Source organism: Triticum dicoccoides, chromosome 3A (genome assembly GCF_002162155.2).
Source record: "Triticum dicoccoides isolate Atlit2015 ecotype Zavitan chromosome 3A, WEW_v2.0, whole genome shotgun sequence".
In the NCBI taxonomy this organism is placed as follows: domain Eukaryota; kingdom Viridiplantae; phylum Streptophyta; class Magnoliopsida; order Poales; family Poaceae; genus Triticum; species Triticum dicoccoides.
The window spans coordinates 546848954-546863457 of NC_041384.1; the positions used below are offsets into that span (position 1 = coordinate 546848954).

The 14504-nt window shown below is 46.4% G+C and overlaps 3 protein-coding genes across 3 annotated transcripts in view; all 3 read right to left on the reverse strand.

Moving 5' to 3' along the window:
- Positions 1–1569: 1569 nt before the first annotated feature.
- On the reverse strand, positions 1570–2362 carry LOC119269084. The gene has a single exon (XM_037550835.1). The coding sequence runs from the start codon at positions 2120–2122 to the stop codon at positions 1796–1798; it is 327 nt and encodes a 108-aa protein (XP_037406732.1). The 5' UTR covers positions 2123–2362; the 3' UTR covers positions 1570–1795.
- A 4604-nt stretch (positions 2363–6966) lies between these two features.
- LOC119269085 (UDP-arabinopyranose mutase 1-like) lies at positions 6967–8564 on the reverse strand. The gene is made up of 3 exons (XM_037550836.1): positions 8262–8564; positions 7742–8161; positions 6967–7648 (listed from the first exon to the last, which is right to left on the reverse strand). The coding sequence occupies exons 1-3, from the start codon at positions 8562–8564 to the stop codon at positions 7295–7297; spliced, it is 1077 nt and encodes a 358-aa protein (XP_037406733.1). The 3' UTR covers positions 6967–7294.
- A 5313-nt stretch (positions 8565–13877) lies between these two features.
- LOC119269086 (uncharacterized protein C9orf85 homolog) overlaps positions 13878–14504 on the reverse strand; it is a 3956-nt gene continuing 3329 nt past the window's right edge. The window contains exon 8 of the mRNA XM_037550837.1: positions 13878–14308. Within this exon, the coding sequence (XP_037406734.1) occupies positions 14141–14308 (168 nt within the window). The 3' untranslated portion in view covers positions 13878–14140. The remainder of the gene's footprint in view (positions 14309–14504) is intronic.

Genomic DNA, 14504 nt, shown 5'->3' on the forward strand with positions numbered 1-14504 from the left:
GACAGATGCAATCATCAGAGATGACAGAGGTAATTTTATCAGCGCGGATAATTGGAAACTTGATTTCTGTTATGATGTTCTTTTAGCCGAAGCAACTGCATTGCGATATGATTTATCTTTAGCACAAACTGTAGGCTGTAATAATATCATCATTAACTCTGATAATTTGGAAGTGGTGAATACTATGAATGAGGGAGAAAGATCGGCAGGACCAGTAGCAGCAATCTTCAACGACCGTTATCACATGGCATGTGATTTTCTTTATACTTCTTTTGTGCATTCCCCCATAAAGGCAAATATGGTCGCCCATGAACTGGCAAATTTGGCAAAGGCGGCTTTATGTAGTACTCCCTCCCTCCGGTCCTTTTTAGTTCGTATATAAGATTTGACTGAAGTCAAGCCTCGTAAAGTTTGACCAACTTTATAGAAAAAAATACCAACATTCACAATCTGAAATCAATATCAATAGATGTGTCATGACTTAAAGTTCCATATTGTATAACTTTAGCATGGCAGATGTTGATATTTTTTCATATAAATACAATCAAACTTTGTAAAGTTTGACTTCAGAGAATTCTAATATGCAGAGTAAAAAGGACCGGAGGAAGTAATTTCTTCGATAAGACTCCTAGTGAATTTATCCTGCTTTTACTCAGCAATGTAACTCTTGTAACACTGTAATAAAGTGGGATGATTTGTTTTTAAAAAAATAGCGAAGAAATTTTGACAGTACAAACAACGACCACTGGTGAAATAAAAACAGACCTTAAAATCACACCGTAAAAGAAACAGACATCGATCATGCTCAACACCATGGACCATCCGAGAAACTTGAGTGAGAGGATCCACGGCCCGTTCATTGACTGGTGTCGTAGACCTCACTCCTCCTAAAGCAGATCAAGACATACAACTAATTTACTAGTACGGCGACAGCAACTAACTAGGCTAGCTCGTTTTCGTTCCAAGTCGGATCAGAGAGTTCAGCACTGCTCGCGGTAAAAAGAATCAGAGTTTGGTATGACGGGGTCCTACGGTGACATCGACGGGAGACTGGAGGACATACGTACGTGTGATCACCGGGCTCACACCATGTTCAACTCCAATATAAAATTATTTGAACTAAGTAAGTTATAGTAATGATACGAGAAAAATGACAGGGACGGTGCAGGGGACATTTTCTACTTTGGTGATACTACTGTGCGCCGAAAGGATGATGCGTCGGGCAGAAGAATCCATCTCTTGCCACGCCGAAAGGGTGTACCCTAGCTATCAATCTATCGCATTTTCGGCTTTACAGTTCCTAGCAGACGCCAACAGATGGTCGGTTTGGAAATGAGGTTTATTGCCCCCTGCACCATCGCTTACTTCTTTTTCAAATACAAGAGGCGAGGCAGATTCTTCAAGAGAAATTCGAGGTTCGGCCGCTCAAGGCCTTTGACCTCGGGCCTTCAGCTCCGATCTCTCGCTTTCATGGCATCAAATCAAAGCATCGAGAGTTGAAGACTCCACCTGAAAACGGAAGAACATGGAGCACCAGTGGTACCTGGTACTCAAATTATGCGCGCTGACGGAGCGAATTTATGACATCTTTATTCAATGGTACTATTGTACACCACACCACGGAGACGGGAGGATCCTACGCTAGCCACGGCTGCACCACCGCACACCGGGGGCGCCCGGCGACGGGCCCCCGGCTCCCAGGCGGGCCCATACAGGTTACCCCACGTCTCTCCTGAGCTAGCCCCGGCGAACAAGGCCATCTCGCGGCCGCGCGCACCTCCTCCTCCCCGGCTCTTCAGATCTCCGGCTCCGGCGGCACCTCCACGGTGGCGGACGCCTCCGGGAGGAGGTGCTCGGGGCGGCACCCGGCGACGAAGTCGATGATCTCCTTGCCGGACTCCTCCGCGCCGCTGGGCGGCGGCGAGATCCGGAGCAGCACGGTGATGGCCACGAGGAAGAAGCCCGTGGAGACGAGCAGCGGCCAGAAGAAGGAGACCACGGCGCCGAGCCTGGGCCCGACGGCGGAGATCGACACCACGGCGACGGCGAGGAACGCCACCGCCGCCGCCGCACGCAGCCGGTGCTCCCACATTAGCTCCCCGAGCTTCGCCTTGGTCGTCATCGCCGGATCGGCGCCGCGAGCACGCCCGGAGAGGAGAGATCTACGGGAAGGGGGGTCTGGCTAGCTCGCTAGCCCGGTAGCTAGGGCTTTGGTTTTAGGAGGTGAGATGGGGGCTTCGTCGGGAGGGTGGAGACTGGAGAGTGGGGAAAGGGATGGTGATAAGCGTGGGGTTATCTCATACTCCTCCCTACTGAGGAGATTCGCCCTGCCGCCGCCTCCAGCCAAGGTTGTGTGCTTTTTTGGCACGTTTTTTTCTCGCAGCGACGGGGATGGCGTGGATGCGGATACTGTCGACGACGGTGCGCTTACCTTTTACGACGGAGTTCACCAAAATGCCCCCCGCGCGCAGGACTGCCGTGCTCATGAGTCGCTCTGATTTGCTTCAACCGGTGGTCAGCCACGGGAATTCTTGATATTCTTTTTTATTTCTCAATCAAACATATGACACTGTTTGCGTAAAAGCGACTGGAGGAATTGGGTCGGCTCCCACAGTCCCACTGAATCAGACGGCTCTATTTCGCCCCCTTCAACTCACCTAGCAACGGGAGCGATTAGATCACCTTCCGCCAAATCGAAAGCCTATGTTTAGCATCCTTCCGCTCACCTTTGGGGAATGCGTGGGTGCGTTCACGTAAAATCGACGGGAGGGATTGGGTCACCTCCCGCCGAATCAGACGCCTTTATTTAACCCCCTTCGACTCACCCAGCAATGAAAGCGATTGGATCATCTTTCGTCAAATCGGACGCGTCTGTTTAGCACTCTTCGACTCACCTCTGAGAAATGCAAGGGCGTGTTCGTGTAAAAGCAGCGGGAGGGATTGGGTCGTCTTTCGCCGAATCATACGCCTTTATTTAGCTCCCTTCGACTCACCTAGCGACGGGAGGTATTGGATCACCTTCTGCCAAATCGGACGTCTCTGTTAAGCATCCTTCGGCTCACCTATGAAGAATGCAAGTAAAAATACAGTGCACGCAACCAAGCAGACTTCAGGTCGACACGCATCACAAAGGGTTTCCGTGGCCCGCAGGTGCACTGCATTAACACTGGTTATACATCTGAGAGGGCATTTTGGGTTTCGTTGTGTGATCTACAGCTGTTGGATTGTCAGGGTCCGTTTGGCGTTACACGGGCAATGCACGCAGGGGCACAAGGTCGGAACGTGGGGCCAGCAGCCCAGCAGTGCGCATGTACGGCTCATGAGCGCTGCGTTGCTTGCTCACGTTGTTGGCACGTGCAAGGCACTCGACTCACCGGTTCCATGAATTCTCTCTATCCCGTGACCTTGCGATGGGCAAGAGGCCCAGCCTGCCACGCCAATGCCATACATCGCCTTTTTATATGGGAGAGAAATGTTATACATCGCCTTTTTTTAGAAGATGCTATCCATCGCCTAAGCCTAAGCATCGATGCTGGCGGTCGGCTGCGACTCGCCTCAGTGGGCCGGCCCAGTAAAGCAGTTTTGGAAGCTTGTATGAACCGGTTTAGACTGGTTTTAGAAGCATTCATGTGGGTTTTTTTTTGTTTCTATGTGTTTTAGCGTTATCATCGGGTTTTTATTTTTTTAATTCATTTTCATTACATCTATTTTTTATTTTCAATACACGTTGTACCTGTTTGTATACACGTAGATGTTTTTTTTGATACACATTGAACACAAATACATGTTTTGAATATATTTTTGATACATGTTATAGTTTTTCAAATACACATTGAATATATTTTTTTGAATGTTATGAAACATTTTATTAAACTACATGAACAATATTTAAATTATATAATTTTTTTAGAAAAAAATTATCAACATATTTTTGAAACACGTTGACATTTTCTTAAAATTTCACAAACATTTATTTGACTGGTATGTAACATTTGTTTGAGTTTAAAACATTTTATATTTGTATAAATATATTTTAAAATATAACAATCATTTTCTAATTTTATTGTCACGATTTTTTCAAATAGTACATATTTAAAAAATGCATGAATTTTTTTACATGTGTTACCATTTTTTAAATACATGACGTACATTTAAGCAAATTAATTTTTGGAATATGTAAACAAACATAAAAAAAGAAAAGGAAAAAACGCAACAACAAAAACTAATGAAACTAACAAACGTAACACTACTAGGCCAGCCCACCATACACCCTGTTTGAGCCGGGGAGCTAGATGCGCCCAGCCCATCAGACCCACTATGTATCGGGTCAAAATTTATGGGCTTAGCTCTATGGAGACAACTAATTCCTGGTCCCTAAGGCCCATTTGGTTACGTACAATGTGTTGTTAGATTCTTGCCCGAATGATGGCGTATTCATTCAAAGTCGGGCTCGTTCTCAATCTTCATTCTAAAAATGTGTTGCTAGTGAAGAATAGTTGAGACTAGCATATAACGGGTCTCTCACACATCTTTCTAAAGCATGAGAAGATGGGATGTCGATCACCCCACACACATGTTGTGTTCTGTGAAGGATTCAAACCGAGACCAATAGAAAAAAAAATCATTCTAATGATAGAAGGAGCTTGGGTAACCCTATTTGTGACCAGATTGTCTATGTCTTGAAACCTCAACACTTATGAACTCACCCAAGTGACGTTTTTGTGTACAACTCAATGTGACTACCCGTATATGACCAGGGGAGGACTTAGGGTATACGTGTCGGATGGAAATGATTCCAGTGACTAATGTTTAGTGAACAACTTGTTGGAAATGTTGAAAATGCATGTAGCCCTTGAGTATGGTTTCGGTAACTAAGGACAATCTATGTGGACTAATGTTTCATTGAGGTTTATTTAAAATAATATCTCATAAGAATTGGATAGATTCGAGAATGAATAGCATAAAGATAAAGATATGCTTTGAGCTTCGTATTGAATGGCAATTCCTATGGAGCATCAAGTGCATTGAATTTTATATGAAGAAATGTCCATAGTGATGCATGAAGTGCATTGGATGGATTTATGAAGAGTTCCATCAAAAGCCTCATGAATAAGACCTCATGGCATCCCTCTTTGGATGCCCGAGAGCTCCAATTAGGGGGCGGTCACCGAGGTTCAGGGGAAAAGTCTCAAGATACCGGGGTCCCCATGTGGTATTAGCTCTTAGCCGCCGTGTGAATAAAACTCGATGGAGTGTGTTTTGGGATTTCAGTCCGGCCACTCATCGAGTGCGGGATCTTTCTTCGTGGCCTCCAGCGCGTAAAGGCGATCCTCCTCCTTCTCCTCAGCGACGAGGTCAGCCGCCTCCTCTGCTGCCTCCTCCTTCAAGAGTGGACGACATGATGACGGTGAAGAGCTATTCAAACGTGGCGATGGGGAGGGAGGTGGCAACTAGGCGGGACAAGAGCTATTTAGACATGGCGGTATGGAGAAAGGTGGAGGCATTTGAACCGGAGCTTGTGAGTTATTCGGCCAAGTCGATAACATTTTCGTAGCCGCCGCTGCCAGGCAACGGGAAAATGTGGTGGGAAATGGCCACGGTACGTAGCAAACCACCATTAATTGGCATGCTTCCTGGTGCCCAGTGGCGGAGCTTGAACGAAAAAGTTGGGCGGGCCAGACTCAAGAAGAGCACAAATTTTTTCAAATTCTAACTCATAAGGACATATTACAAGCACCCAGGTCACAAGATTGAGCTAGCAGATATGTACATATATAATATATATACATTTCAACCATGAGTCACTATTGAGTTAGCTAATACGGACTACATTAGTGTCGAGACATTAGACATGGACTTGCTCACGTACTAGAAATCAACTCTCCGATCCTTCTTTGCTTATAAAATCTGTAATGGCATCTTCATGGGTTGTAGTTCTCTATAATTCCACCCTCTATGTGAACTAACAAGTTACTGGCCAGATTATCATCTTCCAACTTATTGCGCAATCTTGTCTTAATGATCCTCAACTTCAATTATCTTATCTTTTTTCCTTTTAAAAACTAAATCAATTCTTCTCCAAGTCTGATTTTCCTTGTCCATGACTACCTATGTTGAAATTTGCATAAGATCAGATCATCAGGCTATGATTTATCACTAGCAGGACTGATCACTGGGGTGTATGGAAATGAACAAAATCAGGCTATCGCTTATCAATTTCTGTGAAGTGTGCCTGCGGCAAGGGGCCAAGTCATGGGGGCGCCAGCAACAGAATACAGAAAGAGAAGGGGCTGGCCAACAGGGTCATGCCCCAGACTTGGAGACCTGGAGTTGGAGGAGACCAACCAAATTAATGGATGGCCGGCAGCACGCACGGCGCACTGGATCCCGACAGATCATGGGCGGCGGGAGGGAATAGGGCAGGGGCGAGGCAAGATCTCGGCGGGCGTCGCAGCGGAGGTTGCTTCGAGAGACCGTGTTCCCTGTCAACGACGGCGGCGTGGCTACATGAGATGAGTATGAGGCTGAGAGGATGTGGAATTGGGGAAGCCATGCCTGAACCTGTGCGTGCGTGAGACGAGGAGAAGATGGTCGATGGGGATAGCCTGTGCGTGCGTGGGCTTAGTGGGCTGGGCTAAGATGAGTAGTAGTAAATTTTTTTGTCAAATTTCTGGGCGGGCCATGGCCCAGGTCTGCCCCTACAGAGCTCCGCCCCTGCTGGTGCCATGGCATCAATAGTGGCCGCGCTGGCCTTTTCTGGTAAAATCGTCATATTCACGGTTATTATGGTAATCGGGCTGATATTAATCTATGTCGAGCAGGTTGATGCAATGCATTGGCTTCAATGCAGGCAACGCAACACACAAACAGAGAGATTGCAAGGAATAACCGACATACGTACATTGATAGGTGACCTTTTGGTTCAGTAAATTCAGACGGAGGGAATAGAAGCATACACACGGACAGTTGCAATGCTTATTGAACAACTTTTTATTCTCACATTTCAGTGTACACAAGATTACACGGAAACATTAGCAGCCACAAGTATAACCGTAGTACTAAACCCTTGAGAAAACAACACCGTCTCTTAATAATGAAATTAAAGAAGGGGGAAATTAACGCGACCCTCAACGTAAACGTAAGATAGAACGGCAGCTAATGTTTTGTAGTACACAACAGCCTGAACCTGAATACCTGATGCACGCACTGAACCTACGAACTGAAGAAACCGGTATACGCCGCCTCACCACGCCTGCTCAGTATGCTAATGCAAAAAAAGGTTCTCTCCCTCGATCTACTTCCCCTTGAGCTTGCCGTTGGCGTCGGCCTCCTTGGAGTCCTTGGAGTCCTTGGAGTTGAGCATGTCCCAGGCCTCGATCCAGGTGACCATGGCGTCGGCGAGCTTGGTGAAGTAGGGGTCGATCTTGCCGAGCTTCTCCCTGACCTGCTGCGAGAGCGAGATGTAGCACTTCTGCACGGTGTCGCATTCCTTGGTCAGCTTCGCGGCCTGGAAGAAGGGGATGATGTCCTCCTGCCAGAAGATGCCCTTGTACTCCTTCTTCAGGTTCACGAACGGGTTGCTGGCCTTGCTGTGCCAGATGTAGGGCAGCCCCGTCTTGACTCCCAGCCCAAGGTGGTCGCAGATCACCTGCACACATACACAAATTATTCAGTAAAAGTTCAGTACAGCCGAACCAAATCAAACTCAAAGGCGATATGTGTGTTTAGTTCAGTTATGTACCTTGACGCACCAGCCGGCCCACATGTCGTCGTAGCGTCCGATGGGCTGGCCGTCGCCCATGAGGCCGAAGTACATGGCCGGGCCGATGAGCTCGCGGTCGAAGGCGAGGTTCATGCCGCACATGGGGAAGAGGGAGCCCTTGGGGATGGTCATGACGGCGTCGACGTACCTGCCGTTGCGCTCCCGCGGCTTGACCAGCTGCGTGGGGGCGTCGTAGTCGGGGATGTTGAGCCAGAGGCCGTGCGACACGGCGGTGGGCACGCCCTCCCGGAGGCTGAACGGGTAGCCGCGCACGAAGTCGGCGCCCTCCTGGTAGGGGTCGTACAGGGTGTTGAAGAAGAGCGGCGTGGAGGGGCAGAGCAGGTTCTGGATGTGCTTGGCCAGCGCGTCGATGTCCTTGCCCGTGGGGTCCTTGGCCACCTGCAATGCCATCGCAGGGTCACAGGTTCAGTATGTGACTCCAAGAAGAATTGATAACGGAAGTGAAAAAGAAAGAGATGGATCTGGTGGCGGCACTCACGAAGCAGTCGTCGTCGATGGTGTAGACGTACTTCTTCTTGGAGACCATGTAGCCGAAGCAGCGGCAGGCGGAGTCCTTGAAGGAGATGCAGGAGGCCTTGGGGCCGAGGATGCGGTTGATGTCGTTGCGGTTGTAGAGCTCGTAGTCGAAGCCCTCGGGCACCATGACGGTCCTGGTGGGGTCGCCGTCCTGCACGATGATGAGGTGGTACGGCTCGAAGAAGGGCCGCCACATCTCGAGGAACTCCAGGTTCCGGATCGTCGGGATGACGATGTCCAGCTCGTCCTTGAGGAGTGGCGCCATCGTCCCCGGCCCTGCCAAAAGCCTCAGATCCTTCTTCTCCCCGATCCGGGATGCGAGCAGAGGAGGAAGAAGGTGTGTGGCTTTCGGCTCTGCGGGGGTGTGATGGGCGCTGAGAATGTGGAGGAGGAGGCGCCGTTTATATAAGCTGCGGCGCGGGCTTCCTGCTCAGATCTCCACGCGGCCGGGCGGCAGCGGGAAGTGCTCCAGTGAACCGACGAGGGTGGCGCGCCGTGAAAGGCGGATCGGGATCGCGGCGTTGGAGTGCTGGCGGGAGAAAGGAGCGGCTGGCTCGGCGCGGTCAACCGCGGGCGGAGGGCCGTCGGATCCGGAGCCAACGCCCGGATGTTGACGATCCGTTCGCTCGGCACGTCGCCTCGTCTCCTCGTGTTTACCGAACGGCCGACTGCTCTGCGTGGCGTGCGCGGATCTGGTCAATGCTTACTTTCGCCGAACTTACTACTAGTACTTGTGACGGCAACGGTAACCAACCTTTTGGAGCGGTAGTGGTGTCGGTGCAGCTGGAGTGCACAGTGTCCATTTGATTTCTTTCAAGTGTGGTTTCAAAGAAAAAAAGCTCGTACGTTGAAAGTTAGGTCGTGCGGAATCTTCTCCGCCAAACTCACGTGGGCGGGGTGTGCCGTGCGCGTCGGTGGTGTATTCACACCAAGGTGTTGAAAGTAGTAGGAGTACTAGCGTATATTGCATCGTATGTATGTATACACAAGCCATTTACTACTAGTAGTATTTTATTAGTAGAAACAACAAAAGGCATTTATTATTTTTGACCGACAGGGTGTATTGTCAACTTCTGGATCCATCAATGCACTCCCCGCAATACGAAAAAAATGGATCTATCAATGCACCACCTGCGGTGCTCTCCCTTCATCTAGTTTCAGATTTGACCCAGGAATATAATATACTTCCTCCATTTCACAACGTAATGTGTCCGTACTTTTCAAAATCTATTTTGACCATAAATTGCTTCCGCCGCGGTCAGTTTCATTGGTTAAATACGATCAAACTTAGATCTCGGGAAGCGTGGGCGCACTACATTGTGAAATGAAAGAAATATACTTTCTTCGTCTAGGTGTGTAAGTCATCTTACGAAAACCAAATAATCCCAAAACACTTAGGCGCGATGCATTAAATTCTACATCATTTCTTGTTTCTTGACATATCAACCAATAAGAGATGTGGGGTGTGCATGCTTTTAATGACTTGAGACTACTAAAAACGACATGCAGTGGTTAGTTCATTGCATGCAATGTTATTAATTAGCAAATAAACATTACGTTCTCTCATTTTCCCCTCCTCCTTGGTCACGGCGCACAACCTAAGATGACTTAATCACCTAGACGGAGGGAGTAATATATATATTGTATGATGCCCGATATATCCAGGATATCACTTTTGAGTAACTGATGACACATTATTAACATTTCTATCACTAATTATATCACACTGGTATGTTTTACCACTAGGGTCTCCTTTGGTTCATTAGGTAGAAATATCATGGAAATGAGAAAGATATAGAAAATAAAATGACATCTATCTTAATTTTCTTAAAGAAAGGGACGGCATTTGATTCATAGGATAGAAAGTTTTTTTGTTGTCTAAGCTAATGTTTTTTTCCTTTCAAATGCAAAGGATTAGTCTTGTCCTACATATGAATAAAAAATTATTCTTAGAAGCCATAGGACTCCAAAAGAATATTTTTTCTACAAAATGCTTATCCTATAGAATTTCTACCAAATTTCAGCCAAAGGAGGCCTAAAATTCGGTTACAGCGTAGTCAAACTATGTTACTACTCTATATTTTCATCCGTTTACCATCATGCAACTAGGGGAACTGGTGATGTAGTTCTATGACACTGCGTTCTTGTTGAGCTCAGCGGTTTTAGTTCACCTCGCGGTGACATCAATCTTGGCATGTGCTGTCAATGACATGTAGTGGCTCCACAAGGATGTCTATATCACTGCATAAAGTGACAGTCCAACTAGTACCAGATAATAAGATTAGAAAATGCTATGTGAAATTTCAGTTTAAACATGTAACAAAGACTTGTGATGCACCACTTCGTCAACCAAATTCTATGTCGATGATTTTTCCAGACTTTCCAGTATCCAAATGGACTAGTTCATCACGAGAATAAAAAAGAATTAATATGCCCATCACTACCATGTATTTTTCTCCTCTGTCAAATTTTACATATCGTATACATGCAAAGTGCCACAATACATAATAGAAAATGTTATCAAGATTTAATTATTTAGTTGAATCAACCCTTGAGTTGATATTCACATAGCATTGTCATCAAGCTGGTTACAAAAATCCACAGGAGTTTGGTGGTCCCTATAAGATACTCCAATGTTGACCTTGACATGACTTTGGGTGCCTTCCCGGCGATCCGAGCTTAGTTCCCTCTGCTCCCGTTGTCCACAAATCATTTGAGGGTTGCAGACATCCAACACTTGCTTGATAAAGATTGTCGGGAAGATCATGACCGGCAGGGAAAGTATATTACGATGGCGGGAAGGAGCACATTGGTAATGTCGGTTATTACTTCGCAGGCCATGCACCATCTCATTTCGCTTGTGTTGCCCGAAGGAATAATGACTTCCAATGATAAGTTCAAGCGGGCTTTTCTATGGAGAATCACGGATAAAGTTTCTGGAGAAAAATGTAACATAAAATGGGGAGAAGGTATGTATGCCCAAGGACATGGGCAGCCTTGGCATCTTAGACATGGACAAACTTGTGTGTGCCTTGCGACTCAAATGGCCTTGGTTAGTTTGGAAGAACCCAAACAAAGCTTGGGTTGATTTGGTGCACCCATGTGATGAGGAGGACATGACGTTGTTTTATGAGTGCACTACCATCATTGTTGACAACAGAGTCCTTTTTGGCACTCCCTGAGGTCGCAAGCCAAAAGACACCCCTCCATTTTTGTAATGTCCAAGCACAAGAATGACACTATTCGTAGGGCATTGGAGCACTACCAGTGGATAGCCAATATCAACATGAATTTGGGGCTCACAATCCATCACATCCTTGAATATTATTAGCTTCGGGTGGCATTAAGAGAGGTCTTCCAAGACGAGGAGGTGGACGATGAGATTGTTTGAAAGCTGTCCATCCGACTAATACACGACACAATTGACATATAAAGATTAACTTTATGACACAACTACATCGCAAACAAAGATGGTTATTTGAAACAATTGGGCACCACCAGAGCACAAACTCTTTTCTTGGCTTATCATTTTGTACTTGTATGGGCAACAAATAGACTTCAACAGAGAGGATGACCAAACTGTGGCATATGCTAATTATGTAACAGGGATCTGCAGACGGTAGCACACATTATAGTTCTATGTTGATACACAACACACATTTGAATGAATATCAAGACATGGATGGGGTTGACTAATGTGGAAATCGTCAAGTGGAGCAATTTCGACACCATCATGGATTGACACCACATGATTAGTGCCAGTGGCAATGCGAGGATGGACCTTGAATCCCTCATCATGTTGGTTCCATGGGAGATTCAGAACGAGCGGAATGTGAGAATGTTTATGAATGTGTCATCCATGCCAAATCTAACCACATACAAAATTAAGACCAAGTTCAGGCATTGGGGTTGTCAGGGTAGCCTAGTCATTTGGGACCGTATTTGTGCGGTCTTTTATTAACATAAACTCTTCTTAATGAATGAGATGACACAAAGTTTTTCCCTCCATTTCAGAAAATGTAACACTGTCATACAGAGGAGAGAGGAAGTGGTAGAAGGGTATGGGTGGGGCAGGGAAATAACCGAGGAGAGAGAGAGAGAAGTCACGTACCCCTAAAATTATGAATGACGTGCGTCATCGGCTGATAGCTTAGAGCTACTACCCCGTCCTGGTTTATTAGTCCTCATCGTATTTTAAGTCAAACTTTGACCACCTATTCGACTAGCAAAATGTGAATGCATGTCATCTAAAATTATATCGTTAGATTTGTATCTGAATGTAGTTTTCAATGATATTATTTTTATACGTATAATATATATTTTATTAATTAAAATCATGATCAAAATATGACTCAAAATACGAGAGGACTAGTAAGCAGGACGGAGGTAGTATCAGCCAGGTCCCGGCCGTTGGAGCAACGGGAAGGAAGTTGAAGCATCGAGCTTCTGCCGCATTTCAGCAACCATCCATGGAGCCTCTCTTCTTCGTGTCGACCGAGTCGCGGAAAAATATAGAGAAAGGAGAGAGAGGTGGAGGGTGAGAGGGCACAGGTCTTGCGTGAGACGCGGCGTATGCTAGACAGAAAAATCAGCCTGTTGAGTTTCAGTGTTTCCCTTGAATTAACACAGGGGGTACTACAGGTTTAAGTATTTCAGCTACTTCATGCACATGGCACAGATCTCTAGGCTAATGAACAAAGATCGACCTGTAGCTCGTCCTCGTCGGCTCGAACTGCCGCTCCACTCCCCCCTCACCTCTTGATATATCTTGCTGTTTCACCCTTGTTTATGTCGGTGTGGGTGGGAACTCTCTCTCTCTTTTTCTTCTTCTTAAAACAAGTGTGGGTGGGAACTCGGTTGAAGCTGAACCGACCAGGACCAGTTTGGACTTGGCACCTGCGAGTTCTGAATCTCCATCTCCATCCAGCGGTGTGTTCTTCCACAGCGCCGCGCGAGTCATGCCTGGCACAGCTGGCCACCACAACCACAAGGTGACAATGGCAATAAAGGCGCACGTGGCACGTGGACGCGTAGTGCACCCCCGCATCTTCTCCATCTCGCGGGTTTCTTGATCCGATCCTCTTCATCGACTCGTTTGCATCGTTGGTGTTACTCAGAGGTTGAAGAAACGGGAGGAGCCCATGTGGCTGGGAATAACTTTACTCCTGTAAATCTCAAAAAGGAAAAAAGATATGCTGCAGCAGTCCTTTTGGTTTAGGCGGTGTTCGTTCCCTGTCGACAGCAGGGCCTATGGAGCTGTCATGGCAAACTACAGCTTGCGGACGGAAAGTGAGATGCAGATGTGGCCAGAGATAACCAAAATGATCAAGGTACCATAAAAAAAAACCAAAATGACGAAGGAGAAAAAAAGGTGTTTATTAGCATGAGATGTGGGACCGCCATATACTTATTTATGCTGACCAGGATGCCACCTCGGTACTATGGGTACACGAAATGAAGTTCTAACAGTTGGGTGAGATAAAAGTACTCTGTTTGGGTGTCGAGGGCTCAAAATTAAACAGATAGTTCAACGGTCCCTCGGAAAAGAAAAACAGATAGTTCAACGGGGAATGTTGACTTGTCTCTGGAGGTAAACCAGCAACAGCAATATATACCACTCATGTAATAATAATACAGCTTCAGAATCCTACACTTATTAGGAAGAAGCATAACATAACTGGGAAGGTGTCGTAAGCTCACTGGTCAAAATAAGATCTGATAAACAGAAATATATATCTCTGCTAAAACAAGTGTTGGCATTTCTCCGCTGAGTTAGAACACCCCAAAGGAGCGTCCGCGCACAAAACTAAATATCCTTTTACAGTACCAAACCTTGCCAAGTTAATCTTTCACAAAATCCCTGGCATCTTCTTCATCAGACTCATCCTTCTGTACAGCCTGTTCAGCATATTCGTCAAGGGATGCAACAGGGAAAAGGTCGCCCTCCCGATCTCGGTCTGCGATCTTCGGGACTGATGTGCCGCTCTCCTCGTCCTTGTTTTTGTTCATCTGCAAGAAATAATTAACCTAATGAATATGCCAGGAAGAAGAAAAAATGCTGTAAAGATTTAACCCAGTTACTCAAATAAAAAGTAGCACACTGAACCAGAGTTTCAGTTTATGTAACTGATATTTCGAATGACATTGAGAATCTTATTCCACTTGCAAGTTCTTAAGTATTGATATTTCAAAGAAGAATGTCACA

Excerpts from the sequence above, each read along its gene's own strand:
- LOC119269084 (XM_037550835.1), bottom strand. The coding sequence starts at position 2,122 with ATGACGACCAAGGCGAAGCTCGGGGAGCTAATGTGGGAGCACCGGCTG.
- LOC119269085 (XM_037550836.1), bottom strand. The coding sequence starts at position 8,564 with ATGGCGCCACTCCTCAAGGACGAGCTGGACATCGTCATCCCGACGATC. Across the intron at positions 8,162-8,261 it reads CCATCGACGACGACTGCTTC|GTGGCCAAGGACCCCACGGG; the intron begins GTGAGTGCCGCC and ends ATGGCATTGCAG. Across the intron at positions 7,649-7,741 it reads GGGCCGGCTGGTGCGTCAAG|GTGATCTGCGACCACCTTGG; the intron begins GTACATAACTGA and ends GTATGTGTGCAG.